Source organism: Pundamilia nyererei, unplaced genomic scaffold, assembly GCF_000239375.1.
Source record: "Pundamilia nyererei isolate P.nyererei 1_Seehausen unplaced genomic scaffold, PunNye1.0 scaffold00056, whole genome shotgun sequence".
Taxonomy (NCBI): Eukaryota; Metazoa; Chordata; class Actinopteri; order Cichliformes; family Cichlidae; genus Pundamilia; species Pundamilia nyererei.
The window spans coordinates 2,022,865-2,040,767 of NW_005187457.1; the positions used below are offsets into that span (position 1 = coordinate 2,022,865).

Genomic DNA, 17,903 nt, shown 5'->3' on the forward strand with positions numbered 1-17,903 from the left:
GTGTGTGTGTGTGTGTGTGTGTGTGTACAGGTGTTCTCTGATGGGCTTCGACCTGAATCGACACTGGCAGGATCCCTCTCCGTGGGCCCACCCCACACTGCACGCTGTGAAACAACTCATAGTGCAGATGAACCAAGACCCGGTGAGTGTGTTCTCACACACACACACATGCACGCGAACAGACACAGTCCTCTGTTATGTGCTCAACATTCCTTCTCCACAGTAGCATCAACTGAGCCCAAGAACAGTTTTCTTTCTCCCTGCTTGGTTCAGCATGTTTCTCCAGTCTGTGTTTAGGGTGTGTGCGCTGGGGACCATGAGGAGGCCAGTCAGCACCTCTAGAATGTCAGCTAGGCTCTCCTGGCCATTCAAAACATATTACTGAAGCAAGACTGTGTGCTTTCAGTCTTTAAATCTACTGTAACTTTTTCCTTCTCTACTTTGAGACTTTCAGTTGGAGGAACGTTACACAGGGAGGCTAGGGATTTTTCATCTTTGTTCCTGATGTTAATTATAAGCAGAGCGGCAGGTTGGTGGGATTACTGAAGGTCAGCGTGTGTCCTGGGAATACTCTGCCCTTTTGTACACTCCTCTAATCCTGATAAGAGAGGGAGCAGGCTGGGGCGGGATGCAGGGCAGGCCAGAGATGGGGTGAGGCGCGGGGCTGGCATCGGGCAGATTAACCTTTTCCCTCGACGCTGACACGCTGATCGATAGACTCTGTCATGGCAGGGTGATCCACTCATGCCTGTCATTCACACACACTCACACACATGCTCACAAATACTCGCCTGAGCAAACAGACACAGAATGTACACAAACAAACAGCCACAAAACTGCAGCACTGCTTAGAAACATGGATGACTGAATGTAATGTGTTTTCATCCTGAAACGCGCGTTCTTATTCTCTGTCAGATGCATTTCGTTTTTAAAAAGATACTATACCGAGTCTTTTTCAGCACATTTGCACACATTCATTCTCAAGCAGATACAATTAATGGAAGATTGTTTCACAATAAAATATGCTAATTGTAGCAGTACTGCTGGGTAAATGAAGAGCCCAGTCGGTATCACAGAATTAGACCATATGTTTCCCGAGTCCACTCCTGCGGGTCAGAAGACTTGAATTCCTTCTCCTTTTCTATTGATAACCATCCACCAGCACTTGTCGTGCTGTAGCCCCCTTCTCCCCGATGATTGCCTTCAGTCTTGCAGAGTTAATTTGGAAGCTTGGGCAACCTCTCCTGTTCTGTCTCTCTTTCGCCACAGCCAGTTAATCCCATCAGACACACTACTCATGTCTGGGGCTCCCAGATGCCAGTTTCGATGCCAACTCTGCAGCCAGGAGGCCCTGTGCTGCTGCCCTCCATTCATGCTCGTCTCACTCAGCGGGCATAGAGTCTAATGAGGCTACCATGGTTGGAGGGCTCTGCTGGAGGACTCCATTAACAGGAGAGCAGCAGCAGCCACAGCAGAACAGTTGGGCTAAGCTAGCATACTGTATGTGGTCCATTTACTAGCTGGTAACTCTGCGTGGTTATTTGTTTAAAATACAAAAGCTAGAATAAGCTTGAAGACCTGGGAATCTGGATTATTCATAACACTACCAAACAATTAAGCATTGATAACACTTAAACCATATTAAGGAAGCAGTTGAGAGACTGTTGAATTAATCAGTGACTGTTTGAGCCGCCGCTAAAGGAGCAATTGCTAAAATATAACTGATTGCCCCTCTTAACATTACACAATCTTTGCTTGCTGTAAAGTATAAATTAAACATAAATATCCTGACCCACGCTCGCCCGTTCTGTAGAATATTCATCATCGTATAGCTTTAAAATATCCGACTGGCTGCACAGTATATTAGGCACCGCAGTACAGTTCCCCCAAATTCAGCACGTCAGTCAAACAGGTGGGTGGCAGCGGTCAGGGACTGCAGAGTCAAAGCAAGTAAACTAAAAACAGCTTGAACAGCAGCCCCGGTTTGCCATTTTAATGTCGCTGCTTCATGTTAGCTGTCTAAAAAGGTGTTAAGAGTGCAGGTTTTCATAATGATGCCTTCACAGGGCAATTGCAGTAATGTTAACAGTGTCTGCTGGCTACAGATGACCTTTTAAATGGTAACGAGTTTTCCAACTCATAACAACAAACTCCAACATCAAAATTCAAAGAACTTAGGTTTGCTGGAATTGCAGCTTCAACTTTTGACATGACATGAGAACATATAGTGAGCCCTATGAAAAGGAAGCATTCCATTACCATAGGACTTGAGGTAAGGCGCAACCAAGCGCTGCTAATGCTCTTGATTAAGTGATCAGCAGAGAGTGTAAGCACCGCGATAAAACCAGGAGTTTTAGCAGTTTGCAGGTCTGAAGTATTCAAGTGTGTGTTAACATAAACCCAGGACTAGACATCACAGTAAAGCTATATCAGACTCTACAGGCTTCAGGCTTCAGTTAGCATGTTAAATGTTAAGTTTTAATGTTTAGAAAGATTGCCAGGAAAAAGCTCTTAAAAAACAACAACAAAAAAAACCATGTGCAGCTTAGCTTTAGAAAGTTGCATCCGAACAAATCACAAGAACTCTGGAACAATATCCTTCGAATGGACCTGACCAAACTGTAGATATTTGGAGATAATGCACAGCGATTAAGAGCAAAAAGCAAACACAGCATGTCAGCACGAACACCTAATACCAGCTGTCAAGCACGGTGGTGGAGGAATGGTGGACCCAGGCATCTTAAAGACATAGAGTCAGCCGTGAACACCTCTCTATACCAAAATATTCAAGTCAAATGTGCATCCTGCATTCAGTCTCAGATGTATGCTGCCATGCAATATGAAAAAGTTCCCAAACACAGCAGCAGATCTACAACAGAATGGCTAAAAAAGCAACTAATGAAGGTGTTGCAACAGTGCAGTCAAACCCAGGCCCAAACGAAATACTGTGACATGATTACTTACTTACAGAACTTACAGAAAAAAATTCCCTAAGATTTTTTTTTAGACAGACATTTTTCTCTTTTTTTCTTTTGAAATGGCAGCAGATACATTTAAGTCGACTTTTGTTTGTTTTTTCTGTGTGTGTGTACATCTCTGTTTGCATTTTGTCTAATTTGGGTGGTTTGCTAATACAGCTCTAACATCATGTAGATAATTTGTTGACCTCTTCTTATATTCAAAAGTCCAATATGTGTCTCAAACCTGGATTTCAAGATCAAATCCAGATATGCCAGCGGCAATAAGTCACCACTTCAGGGCGTAGTTTATCATAAACAGTTTATGCATTTAAATGAGCATCATGACATAAAAAGTAACGATTAGCCAATAAATGTTGCGATGGAAGATCGAAATGTCGTGTAACAAGTTGACAGTTCTATCTCATCTCAGGTTGAAGTTGCTGTGAGCCATTATGAACATAAATCTGACCCCAAGGCCGTGTCACCACGACTTCTTTACTTCTTTAAACACCCACATTTCTATGCATAAGGCATCATAATTCAAAGTCACAAAGGAGCCTACCAGCATTCAGCTTCAAACTCCATCTGCCGTTCTTGAGACGCATACCTTAGTCACTCCAAAGTGATTCCCAGTCATTGTGAATGCAGCAACACTCGCTTTCTGTTGGTAAAATAACTTCCTTGTTCTGTTCAGGCAATGACTTCAATAACTGTAAGGAGCTTTCCAGACAAGTGCCATTTAAAATCAAAGCTTGTAGCAGAAGCAATCTACACTGCATTACCACTGATGGCTGAAAACTTTTATTTGACTAATATTTATGGAGAAATTCAACACTTTTCGGAGCGCACCCGTGTTTATGCAAAATCTGACCTAAACAAGAACTGATGTTTTGAAAATCAGAGATTTAGGTCCCATCAACCAGCTCACAGTTTCTGGTAACTGTTTTTATTGATCTATAAATGCAGAAAAACTGAACAGCAACAGTTTGGCGGGAGGGAAATAAATTAATTGCACCCAAAGAAATAGTGCCCGCATAAAAACGATGATTAAATATTCCTCCCGTGGAGGAAACGAAATCAAAGTGTACAGGTGTTTGCAGATATAGCGAAGCAGTGAATGTTTCATTTTAAAATAATCTATTCATCAAACATAAACAAATACACTGTTTACCCCAGTTTGGACTTCCTCAGCATTTAAAAAACAACTAATGGTTGTCAGCCGATTTTTTTCTGTATGATCTCCAGGAGATGTGTGTTTACTGACACCGTTTTTACTATGCTCCAGTCACAGAAAACAGTGCTTGGAGACAGCAGCACCAACACAATTTGAAGCTGCTTCGAAGACGGAGACCAGGTCTGCGATTGCTCGCAGTCACTTATCACTTAAAGACAATTACAGTAGCATGCAGTAAAAGATTCAATTCATTTAATTTTATTTATATAGCGCCAAATCACAACAACAGTTGCCTCAAGGCGCTTTATATTGTACAGTAGATCGTACAACAATAGATACAGAGAAAAACCCAACAATCATATGACCCCTATGAGCAAGCACTTTGGCGACAGTGGGAAGGAAAAACTCCCTTTTAACAGGAAGAAACCTCCGGCAGAACCAGGCTCAGGGAGGGGCGGGGCCATCTGCTGCAAACATTTGGGGATGGAGTCTGCTATCACTTTGCAATTAAATGGGATCAAGTTGACAATTTCATGCATTTTTTTTGCAATAACCCAGTGATGAACTTTTGTCAAGAACAGAAATATCTTCCCAAAATACAGACAGAGTTGCTGAAGGATGGAAATTTAGCTGCAAAATGACATGCATACTCACCAACCTCGGCTTCATGTAGGAATATAAGGAGAGCTGACTTCCCTATTGCAAAAACACACATTACACACGACTGACTCAAATTAACTGTTATAAACGAGATGGTTATTATTTGAAAACTTTCACTAATCTGTCTGAGAGTGACTGCAGACAGTCCCAGTCAGACCACAGTTATTTGGAGACAGGTTGCCTTGCACCAGGCGACTTGTGCAATCGCATAACGAGTAATGTGGTTGCCTCCATGTTAAGGGTGTTGCACGGTCAACCTCTGGGCGACCGGTTGTTTACTGCAGCTGTTAGCAACAGGTATTAGCAACCACTGATTTTTCGTTGTTTCAAGGAGGTTGCTGTCTAATTTTCGCTCTAGTGTGACTGAGCCATTTGTGACCAAGAAATGTAGGCAACATCTCGACCCTGCACGTGACTAATGTTACTCTGTATATTATATCAAACAGTGTAACAGTGTGAACTATATTCAAGATTTGAGGTATTTTTCCAGCGCTATTTGCGTGCTCAATTGGCTTAATTAGATAAAATGTAACCTTTCTGTAAGGAGCCAGTTGCTTGTTGATATTAGAAGCTAGCGTTGCACACTGAGGCTCTATTCACACATTGCCAATAAAAATGTGACACATTATTTTCAGTTAATTTGTTGACAGGTGATTAATTAGAAACCAATCTCTCTCTCCATTGTAGAGGATTGTAATAAGATAGCTTAGCTTTCTGCCCAAAGGTTCTCAAAGGCTTTGCTCAGTTTTTTGTTTTTTTTTGGTTTGGTTGTTGTTGTTGTTTTTTTTTAGTTCAGTATTGATTTAAATTACTGCCTGAGATTTTAAATGTCACTACTGATCACACTGAGAATCAGACACCTGCACTTCTTTGGCGCACTTTACATGATTGAATCAAAACAAGTCTCACCAGATTCCTGAAGTAAAATCAAAGGGATGAGGTCTCACAAGCTGGATGTACCTGACTGGTTGTTACTGGGGTAAAACTCAAACCTTACATCAGTAAATTTAAGCCAACAATAAACGTCGATCATAATCACTCCAAAAAGTGCACGTCGTCCTTCACTGTCATCACCGCTGTGCTCTTGTTTATGCTGCTTTGCTAATTTCAAACTGTCTCGCTGGGCATAATGATGGAGTTTCACGCAGTGCAGTGGAGACAGTGTGGATCTTTCGTGTGCTCGCCGTGTCTTTGGGAAGTGCCCTTTATTGTAGCACAGGGAATATTGTTGCCAATTAATCAGTCAAAGACTCCCATTTGTTTTAGGAGTTAGTGTGGTTAATATTTATAAGGTAGCAGGAAAGAGGTCCCTACTTAGACGTACTCAATTGCCTGTTTCATTTTCCATCCATCCATCCATTTTCTTCCGCTTATTCGGGGCCGGATCGTGGGGGCAGCAGCCCAAGCAGAAAAGCCCAGACCTCCCTCCCCCCAGCCACCTATCCAGCTTATCCGGGGGAACACCAAGGCGTTCCCAGGCCAGCCGAGAGATGTAATCACTCCAGCGTTTCCTGGGTCTGCCCCGGGGCCTCATCCCGGTTGGACATGCCCAGAAAACGTCACCCAGGAGGCGCCCAGGAGGCATCCTTGTCAGATGCTCGAACCACCTCAACTGGCTCCTTTCGATGTGGAGGAGCAGAGGCTCTACTCTGAGCTCCTCCCGAATGGCCGAACTTCTCACCCTATCTCTAAGGGAGAGGCCAACCACCCTTCAGAGGAAACCCATTTCCACCGCCTGTATTTGCGATCTCGTTCTTTTGGTCACTACCCACAACTCGTGACCATGGGTGAGGGTAGGGTTGTAGATCAACCAGTAGACCGGTACAGCGTCCACATCACTGCAGCCGCTGCACCAATCCGTCTGTTGATCTCCCGCTCCCCTTCTCCCATTACCACCCTTTACCTACTCTGGGCAAAGGGTGGAGTGAGACCTGTTTTATTTTTTCAAAGTTCACTTGGCATCAGCTCGAAACGTGCGTACATAGGTGGAGGACTGTAGTGTGGTGGGGTGCCAGGAGCCTCGGGTTCACCCTCTGGTGATAAAATTTGCATCGCTCAAACACAAGCAAACCCTCGCATACTCGTGGGTGCAGAATGTGTAGGACCACATTAAGATGCTCATTTTGTATTCTTATAATAGTGTAAGGGTTTGTTCCTATTAAAGCCACAGGAGCAGATGATGAGCTGGTGATACATCACTACTTCCAGTCGTAATTGCTCATATGCATCTGTGCGTGTGTGTTTTGTGTTTTTTGACGTAGTAAATGTAATCGAGTAAAGCCCATGTGCGAATGAGACCTAAGCATTTGCTTATAAGCTGCTTGTAAACTTTCCCTCCATCCATCTCAAGGCATATTTGCTCAGACTGTTTCAGAAAATTCCATCATTTACCATCTGCAGCTAAACATTGGTCAGCAGGGAAAATGGCTGAAAGAGTCAGTGATGCAAGGAGCTATAATCTGTTCCCAAGCTACCCTGTTGTTTGTTTTGAAAATAGAGAAATGGAGAGGGAGGGGGGGAAAGAGAAGAGACCAAAGAAACAAATGGACCCATCTCCTTCCTAAAGCGTTGCTTTTCCAGCTCATTTATCAAAAGCAGGAGAAGAATTCTTTTTGATTGGCTGATTACCAGAAGCATTCATCACTGGCCGATGTATCCCCACCAATCTGACGTTGCCATTTTGGATAATTTGTTAAGGATGACAAAGAGGTCATTGTTGCTTTGGCTTATTTTTGACCTTTTTAATATTAGAAAATTAATTTTCTCCCCGAAACAAACGTATTAGGTCCTGTCACAGCACCCAGATTGATTTTGCACCTTGAAATCCTCCCTAATGCCCTACTTCTTCTACACTGACTGCTCCACACTCTCTTTTTCCACATCTGTCTCTTTTGTTCAACGGTCAGAATCGCCTTATGTGTGAAGTTAGCGACCTGTGTGTGCGGTTTGCACATCTATTTGTCTTTTTCTTCGCCTCTCTGTCTTCTCCCTCCCCTCTCTCTGTGTGTGTTAAAACGTCCTCTGGTGTCAGCCAACCATTTCTGATCCATTTCTGAGATTTACGGCCAATTTTTCCCCATCATCCCTGCGTCGTTTCTATTCCTCCAACATCCCACTCTTTATTCTCCCTCCGTTGGAAGCTGAATTGTCTGCTTTTCACAGGAAGATACAGATGAAGCTCTCATACTCTGGCGATTTTTATGCGATTTTTCGCAACTTAGTTCAAAGGATTTTACCTTATCTTAATTTCTAACATAATATTTCAGATTATTTTTTCTGCGGCTCCCCTCTTGCTCTCTTTTCTTATCACATTTTCCTCTCTGTACCTATTACGCTCCTTCGCTTCCCCTTCCTGTGCTTTCCTGGCAAGCCCTCCCAACAGATGTGACAGCTTATGTGACACTAAAAGGGCTGAAGCAGAGAGCTGCCTGTGCCCGTTCAGCCTGATTACAAGTCACCTCTGTGTTCATAAACAGACAAATACCACCATCAATTTGAGAGCATGATGCAGACTGAGAGGGCGAAGGAGAGAGGAGAAAATCAGATAGATGGAGACAGACGGTGGCAGAGTTTTGTGTCATTTACTCTCATCCATGAAGCAGGTCATGCCATCTGCCATGTTCTGTCACTTCTACATCATTAGTGGGTCACTAACCATGTGCCCCTGTGACCTGAATCAGCTCCTCTAACTAATGAAATAAGGGTTAGACTTTTACACTGTTTAAGTGTCATTATGTTGAATCCTTTCATGCGGGAAACTTTCCCCGGCAAGAATATTTAACGCTAACTTGGTTCCATAATAGAACAGTGCCTTCTTCGTAGAAAATATGCTGTTAGGAATTGATTTTGCCACCTGACTTGGCTTTGGAAGTGACCATTTTCTGGAAAGACCTATCAAGTAAACTGGTGTATTCGATAAGGTCCTGTGTTGGAATCCAGCATCTAGCTGACCCCGTGTCTGCGTGGTTTCTCTCTCGTTCACAGTTGAAAGACATGTTGTTTGTGGGGTTAGGTTAACTGATGATTCGACATCGCCCATAGGTCTGAATGGTTGTCTGTGTTAGCCCTGTGGCAGACTGACCACCTTTCCAGACTTCCCTCGCTTGGATAAGCGGAAAAGAATGGATGGGTGGACGTATCCAGATATATGTAAGCACAGGAGGCCTCTACATTTTGAAGAAGTGTGCAATACACCACAAACAGAGACTGCTGGTGATTGTTTCCTATAGTGGTTTTTTGAAACATCTCTCATTGGTTTGTGGACTCCCATTTTACATAACAGACGCAGCCAATAGGTGTTTCGAGATGACACCTAGCAGAAAGTTAGCAGTCTGGTCAGAATCCAACTAACAATCAAAGTATCCAAGCTCCTGATAAATCCGCGGTTTGTTTAAATCTCTGAAGATGGAAATTAGGCTTCAGTCACAGAGGCCTAGAGGTTGGTTGTTGACCCCCTAGCAACCTCCAGGAAAAATGTGTATTCCTAGACCGTTTGAGGAAAGGTTGCTGGAGGCTGCTGGCTGTCATTGAGTGAAATTGGTGGCAAAGAAGATGCTGCGTCACAGATCTCCTCGTGATTGCTAGCAGATTACAGCGGCTGTCTGTAGCCTGCATGGAGGATGCCGACTTGTCAACACTTGCAAACTTCCTTACAAGTGATGGTGAAAATGCCGCACAAGTCAGAACCAGAGACAGAGCCTTCAAACTGAGCTGTGGCTTTTGAAAAAAGCTGGTTGCAGCGCTAAGACTCAACTTTTACTTTGAAATCAAATCATCTGTTTCTGCTCAGAGAGCGATTAGCATCTTCCATCCAAACTACAGGCAACTCGGCAATCTGCTATCAACAAGACCAATCTCAAAGAGGTTTTCAGTGCTGTGCTACATACTCGTTTGTGACCAATTTCTCACAGCGACAACTACTAGCAACTTGCTAACGGTTTGGCTAGAACAAAATCTTTTTTTGCACCATTTTATTTAAGATATTTATTTCACTCGCTGGGCCCACGTCCTCATTTGAGGCTTGACAGGGTTTTAGTAGGTAAAGGTGAATGGCTTGGACATGAACTGTGGTTTGGGGAAGGCCTCGAAGGGGACTGACAGCGGCTCCCGGGCCTGGCAGATCCCCATGTACTAAGTAGAAGTGAAGACGTTAAAGAATTGAAAATGGGAGGGAAGAAACGAGAACAAACAGCTTGTAGAACTGGGGGAACATATATAGATGAGAACCGGGAGGAGCGTGTTTGGAGGCGTGGTCCTGCTCCTGAAATTCAGATACTTTATCTCCAGTTGCTTGCATCACGCTTACTTGTGCTGTATAGTTTAACAGGAGGAGTGGCTTCTGTTGGAGCCAGACTCAGGTCTCTTCTTTAGCTTTATTTTTCCACCCCTGAGCTCACGTTTAAAGTCCCTTCATTGTTTTTGAATGAATCAGCTGTGAACCTGTCAAAGGGGCTAGCAACGTCCCTTTCTTTGTAACTGCCAGTGCTTCATATACTGCCATATTGCAGACAGAAAAATGCACAACAGTCCTCCCACAGGTGTTATACTGGATAATTAATGTGGGATAAAATGCATTATACTAGTAGACTTAACTTTTTTTCTCCTGAACAAGCAGCAGTTCCCCTTCTCCCCAAAAGGTATGCTGCTGATGCCAAGAGCTTTATTCAAGAGCTTGTAATCCTGCTTCAATCAGCTCCTTTTTCCTTTCCGTGTAAAGATAAGCCCAGCATTTACGGCCCTCATCGCACCCCCGCACCCTGCTCTAATTAATATGCAGCAGATAAGTACTTGTCTGACAAAATTCATTCATTTGACCTTCTAGGTTTTACACTAAACTGTTTGCCGCCACTGCAAGTTCACCGCAAGTTGAGAGTTCCCTGGAGTTTCTGCGGCTTTTGTTTCTCTCTGAGAGGTTTCATTTGGACACTCGCTCACTCTCTGTTTCTCTCTCTCGCACTCTCAAATTGTCTTCTGACTTTCTTTCAGCAGTCTCTGTTTCTTAATTGCCCCTAATTGCTTAATTACAATTTCAAATGAACAATTTTGGAGGTCAGAGCGGGTTGTTAATTGAAGCATCAATCACACTGGTGGGGCCTTCAGAACCGTCTCAGTTTGATTGGCAGGGCATTAGCTGAACATTGTATTAAGCATGGACATGACATTGTGGGGGTGCCATGGCTGTTACTGCCTCTTTTTTAGTGTCCTTCACAATATAGTGCGAAGGAGACCTTTGTAGCATGTGGCAACCATGTGGGTTTAGATTAGAGCATTGAAATGATAGAACTGAAGGTGATAGATCAATAGACAAGATAACTAACTCCCCCTGCTAACTAACAAACAGAAAGACAGACAAACAGAACCGATTACAGCTTCCTTCCTTTTGGGGAGAATAATATGTACACTATAAATCTAAGGAAAACAACGGCATGAAGGTATAATACAAAAATATGTGTGGGATCATATGCCTGACAGGTGTGTTCACCTGTCACAGAATGAAGAGTTATTACACAGCTTTATAGCGCTTATAGATTTATCAGGATTATCTGGTTGTCTCACTTTGTGAACATGAATATGTGAGTCAGGTAACTCAACTTCTCTCTTTACAGTGTTCCTGAAGCTCAGCTTTTTCTTCCATGAGTCTGTGGGCTCGCTTTCAGTCTCCAGAATAAATTGGCAAAAGGAATCTAGAAAAGGCAGTCAGTATACTTTGTGTACTTTGGGGCATGGTTTGGTTTTTGCTCCAAAATTATGTTGCTGCAGATTAATAATCTTTACATGCATTACGTTATGTTATTGAAGTCATGGGGGGAAAGGAGCCATCGCAGCTAGAGTGAGCCAATTCATCGCAAGGTTAACACACAGAAACGGACATCAATCCACACGCATGTCGATGTTTATACAGCCAGCTGTCTTCAGATAAACTAACGTGTATGTGTTTGGGGTTTGGGAAGAGGCAGGATAACAATAACCCAACAACATTTAAGATGAATTCTTAGTTGATAAGATATTATTTTGTCTTCTGGCCTCAAGAGACATTGCCTAAAGTCAGCTGGCAGGCTGTTCACAGTGTTATTTATAATAGTTTTTGCATTTCTACATACATTTGATTAAAGTGTACACACCTAAGGCTCACTGTTATTCCACACAGCCATGTAACACCCGTTTAACCTCTAATCTGCACCCAATCTACCATTTACCTGCTTGCCCGCCCTCCTCCAATCTAGCCGTTTCTACCTTCTCCTCCTCTTATTCCTCTCACTCCTCCCCCTCCACATATGGGGAGAGCCAGGAAATTATTAGGCTGGTTTCCCCGGCTTTGCCTGGCACACCTTGAGCTTCCTTTCCTGCTCTCTCCCTTTCTGTACTTTCTCCATCTTCCTCCTGATTTGCTTTTGAATTCTTTACCCTCGCTCTTTTATTTTTACCTTTTATTTTACTTTAAACATACATATTTATGTACATATACTTAATACACGTCTCCCTCCGCCTCCCTCCCACCACCACCACCGCTGCTCAGTTGGCTGCATTTACCTTCGTTCCCTCTTGCTCTTTTTTTTGTTTGTTTTGTTTTTCTCTTGTTTCTCCCTTCCTCTCCCCACGCTCCCCCTACCCCACCCAACCCTACCCTCTCCTGCTGCTGTTCCTCTCCTCTGGGGCTCCATCCATCAGGTTGTCGGGGGCTGCTAGCGGCCGACTCCCAGCCACCATATTTCACCGCCAGCCAGCCAAGCAGCTGACAGCACAGCCACCGCCAGGAAATTGCTTTGGCTGTGAGCGGAATTTCAAACACAGGCACACTGCGTCGCTTGGGCCGCCCAAGCACTGCTTCCCTCTCTCTCTCTCTAGTCTCTCTCCTGCCAATCTCCCTACACACATCTCTATGTCTCTCTCTATCTCTTTCTGTCTTTCTCTCATTTTCGCCCTCTCTCTGTTCATCTTTATATACTTATTCTCTCCTTTTCTCTCTCTTTCCACCCCCATCTCTGTGCTTTTCTGTTTTCCCATCGCTGCCCGACTGTCTCTCCACACACTCACACATACGCACAGCCATGCATTGTTTTCCTTCTCTGCCTTTTGTCCATCTTTGCTGTTCCCTTCTCCTTTTGGGTTTTCCTACCTCCATCCTTCCCTTCTTTGACCCCTCATTCACTCCATACCCTCTTCTCTCCTTTTCCATCCTTTCAGTCTTCCATCCCTCCTCCTCTTTACGACCCACAGGGGAACAAGGTGTGGTAGGGAATCGTTAATGAGCCGAGTGGGAAGGAGGGAGGGGAAGAGATAAAGAAGGAAAAGAAGCAGAATGAAAGGATAAAAGTAGGAAAAGGGGAACAATGTGATAAGATAGAGGAGGGAGAGAGGAGGGATGGCACTGGCGGGTGTTGCTCTGGAGTTAAGGGTCTGGAGGTGTGTGTGGGGGGGTGGGGGGGTTGTGTGAGGGCTTGTGTGCTTGCCCTTGTCAGAACCAGTGTAAGACTGCTGAAGTGAGAAGGTTTTAGCCAAGTGAGGTCATATTTGCCAGTCCTCTCACCACACCTTGTTTCGCTTTAGGATTCCAGTTCAGGAATTATAATCTCAGTGTGAGATAAAAGCAGGTCTGTGTTTATTTTGAATTGTATATAGTTAAATTACGCAGCATGTTGTCATTTATTGAGAGAAATGCAAAAACCAGATAAACCGCTACTGCCAGATAATGCTATATATACTACCATCCACATTTTGAGTGATGCTTTGGCAATTAGTGTGTACTAGTGTGTCTTAATAACTTGAAATGGCACAAGAAAGAAAATCTGCAAGTCAGTCACAGCTGTAGAAAACAAAGGTTTGAATGTGGAAAGAAGAAAAAATCGAATACTTTTACAATAATTATATACTTTAATGTTTCCAGGAGCCATCTAACTATTGTTCTCAGTTTGTAGACAATCACACCCATTAGCAGTGCTTTCAGAAATAGAGTGAATTTACTCTTTGTGTCACACTCAATTATTTTTCTGTGTGAACTTCATGTTGTCACGTGTTTTAATTAAACGCCATTTGAATTAGTGTGACTGCACTTCTTTAAATTGGCTGTTCTGATCTGCACTCTGATTGTTGACTCAAAAAAAATCAAATCTTGTGACGTTGCATACAATTATGTTAAATCTTTCAAACTGGAATGTTGTGATTCTCACAGCTGGTAGGTAGAGTCGGTGTTTGTGGGAGGCATCTGGAGTAATACTCATGTATTATGATGGTCCTGCAGCTTGTCATATTATAGCAAAGGTTGTAGCTGGAGGTCAGAAAAATATGTCATTTATTTGTATCATAAGATAAAAGTCTCTCTCTCTCAAACTCTGTGTGTGTGTGTGTGTGTGTGTGTGTGTGTGTGTGTGTGTGTGTGTGTGTGTGTGTGTGTGTAGACTGATAGCAGAGTCAAGCTGGAGAAACAGATCTTATCAAATCCATTTTACACAGAGTGTACTAGAGAGAAAAGACATTACACTCTCAATATGAAGTCGGTATTAACCTGATAAATACATTTGGTGTGCGTGATGAATCTGCGACGTCCACCTGAGCGTGTGTATTTTCACGATATTGCTCTTGGCTCACCCGACCATGTACGTACTGAAACCGTGCCCTTCAGAAGGACAGCCTGATGGAAGTTATGTGTGGGTGGTTGGCTCCTTTTAGGTATCAGCGTATTTTCGGTGTCTGGAGGGTTTTGTTGTCATCCCATGGGTGAAAGCCTCTCTCCGGCGAAGTATCCCCAGAGCCGAGAGAGGACTTTCCTTACTCCCAGTGGAGAATCTCTGATGTGGAGTGTTGCTCACTGACAGAAAAGTATCCCGGCTAACCTGATGTTTTTTATCATCTGTCTGTTTCCCTGTCCCTCTGTTCTCTTTCTCTTTTCCTCCATCAGAGAGTCAGTTTGGAGTTCTACATTGATGTTCATGCCCACTCCACTATGCTGAACGGCTTTATGTATGGCAACGTGTTTGAGGACGAGGAGCGCGTCCAGAGACAGGCTGTCTTCCCCCGACTGCTGTGCCAAAACGCGCCAGACTTCTCCTTTGTAAGTGATACAGACAGACAAGTGGGCTCGGGACCAAAATTACACCAGCTTCGGCCTTCGGGTTAGCTTGAAATGAGAACATGAAATAGTCATATCTCAGCAAATTCTGGCAATGCTGTGTTCACCGAGGCACTTAATTGCCAACTGCTGCAACCTTAGTGGCAGTCAGTTGAGAACTTACGTAGCTTGCAATGGGTACCTTTCCGTTTTTACTGCATGCCTTTGAGGTAAGATGTTGATTTTAAATAAAAGCACCTGCTTGGTTTTAGGTGAGAGGAAAACACAGACTACACACATATTAATTAAGAGTGTGCTTTGTGCCCAGCAGTCACGAGCAAAAATATGAAAATATCCTCTGTATTTTCGCCTGCGTAGAGGATTTACTGGCAGGGGAAATCCACAAGAATTGCAGTAATTTTTTTAAATGTTGTGTTATACGAGGTTTCAGTGCCTCAAGCAAAACAGACTTTCGTTTTAATCAGAAACGGTCAGAAATCTATTTAGATTTCAGTCAAATGGGATAATGCAAATTTGCTGCCTTTACTGAACAGAGTCGTACGCAGACCCACTCTGAGCATAGATCGTACAAATGCATGCATTCCAGAAACGATTTTCACCTTGTCCAAGGATTAGAGGAAGGGTGAAGGGAAGGGGAGCAAAAAGAGGGAACGCTGAAGCATAAGGATTACAAGAACAACAGCTGGAATGCTTTTTTGCATAGCGTTCGGGTTTGCTGGAGTCCTAAAGAAGTAAAATCTAAAAAGGATTCTCAATTGTGTAAAAATGCATATACTCATAATGGTGAATGTGCATTTATGTTGTATCCAAGCACAGAAAACAAGCAGAAGGTCATGACGAAGCACAGGACTGTAAGTAGGCCAGGAGACTCTGTGTGAGTGACGCAGGTGTTCTGCTAAAGCGCCCTCCTAGGTGGCTAAAACTGAGTTTATTTTGGACGGGAAGGATTGTGCAAACCGAAGGGGGTGAGGAGGAGAAACAAAGGACAACAGCAAAAAAGAACAGAAGGGCACGTGGGTGGAAATATTCACTCAGTGACTGTGACGCTCCTCCACCCTGCTACACGTGCAGAACCTTATAACACCTTTTCATACAGATACATTATCCGCCAAGCTGGTTCGTCTCAGCCCCGGGTCCCTTCCACTGACCTTCGTTCTCTCGGTGACAGTGACATTTCATAGCAGATCCACTTACACACATCATAAAGAATAACCTTTATTGCCCATTGACACATAGGGAAGCCAGACAGGCAGATGTTCAGCCACACACGTATGGAAATGTCACTTATTGTCAGCGTCTATACTCTATGCCGCATTACGAAGGACAAGTACGACGCTATTTCTGGAGAACTTCTCTCGTTTCTCTGTATTGCTTGTATGACAGCTGGCCCAGGGGTCATCTCCCTCACTGTGCTTTTGTCCCTGTGCCCATTCAGCACTACCTAAAACCCAGTGCAGCAGCAGCAGCAGCAGCACAACACAATCATGGCAAACTCCCACTGGTGGCAGCCAAGTCTGCATTTCAGCAAGGCAACTCTCAGTGCACCAGAGTGGAGTGACAGTAAATGGAAACTTTTTTTCTATGCACTCCTCCCAAGACGGCATCATAGCCGTGTAGTATAGCTGACAAGCTCAGAACTAAAAATAAATGTAATTTTTCCCCCTGCTTTAGCCATTTACAGCCAATCTTTGAAATGACATTGTACAAAACTACTTCAAAGAACTTCCGAGGCACAAACACGTTTTCACTGAAGAGACTAATCACAGCAGCTTTTTAAAAAAAATTTCTTTCATTGGTTACTTTAGAGTAGATATGACTCAATCAAGATCTATATCTATGTAAGAAGTGGACTAACCCAACTTCTGTTCTACAAGGACATACCGCATTCGCTAAGTAAAGAAATCACTAATAATAAAAGTAGTGATATCAGTGGGACCTCCACTAGCTGGAATGGTATCCAGTATAAAAATCTGACAAATCAGACATCTACCCACTGTGGCGACCCCTTGTAGCAAGGGAGCAGCTGAACGTAGGAATATCATTGTCCAGTAGACACGTTCCTTTGGATGTTTGGATAGCTGAATGAATAACAGAATGCCAGCCTGAAAGTGATCCACCCATCATCTCACATTTGCGGAACTGCGACCTGGCCAGCCAATGGAGGCGCTGGCCCAAATGGTGGCACGCAGAGGGAGCAGGCGGCAGTGTTTCGGCCCGAGTGCCGGATGCAGCTAATACAAAATCTGGCAGCTCGGCTCGGGTCCTGGTCGATACCGTCACAGCCGCCCCCACTGACGTTCCTCGACTTCATGAGAGTAGCTGATGTCCGGTTTGCTCCGTGCTGACTCCTGGGGTGAGGCCAGCCAGGACACAGCCTACCTCCACACCCGTACCCACTCTGCAGGTGGGAGCAGCTGGTGCCAGAATCCCCCCCCCAACCCCTCCCGGAAATTACGCCCCTGTCGTGCTCAGCCACCTGCTCTGCCGGAGCTGGGGGTCATGGCGCCGGAGGGGCATGCTCTGTCTGAGCCGGCGGACAGCGAGCCAGGGATTCTGCACAGCTGGAGACAGGGGAAAGTGCGGAAGGGACCTGCCCTGGCCGAGTCGAGGGTCTGCGCACCAGCTGGACCTGCCTCGCTTCCACCAGAGGCCAACGCCGGCTGCCTGCCAAGTCGCCTGTAAGCCTTGGCTCACATCCGCATCTGCTGCACCACCACCGCCACGCGGTCAGCCTGCAGACCAGCTCCGTTGCCTCCGCTGGAAACACGGTCGGCACCCGGGTCTAACACATCCCTGCCGCTAGACCATGGGCCGAAGATGCCGACAGTCGTGGCTGATTCCCTCTCCCACTCGCAGTAGGTTCGGCCGAATGGCTCCCCGGCCTCAGTCGGGTGATGGGGGTATGTGGCGGGGCGTGGTCTGTGGCGCCGCTGCGGTGAGGCTGACACCGACTAAAGCGGCATCAGCAATTACACCTCACCTGCATTGAAGAAGAATGAACTAGCTCCTGTTGTTGGTGGTGGTGTTTGTATGGGGCTGACAG

The 17,903-nt window shown here is 44.6% G+C and overlaps 1 protein-coding gene across 2 annotated transcripts in view; it reads left to right on the plus strand.

Annotated features, from left to right (window-relative positions):
• agbl4 (AGBL carboxypeptidase 4) overlaps nt 1-17,903 on the plus strand; it is a 341,409-nt gene that overhangs the window by 308,742 nt on the left and 14,764 nt on the right. For both annotated transcript variants that reach the window (XM_005734044.2, XM_013911117.1), the window contains 2 exons: nt 31-142; nt 14,690-14,842. In XM_005734044.2, coding sequence (XP_005734101.1) covers nt 31-142; nt 14,690-14,842 — 265 coding nt within the window. The remainder of the gene's footprint in view (nt 1-30; nt 143-14,689; nt 14,843-17,903) is intronic.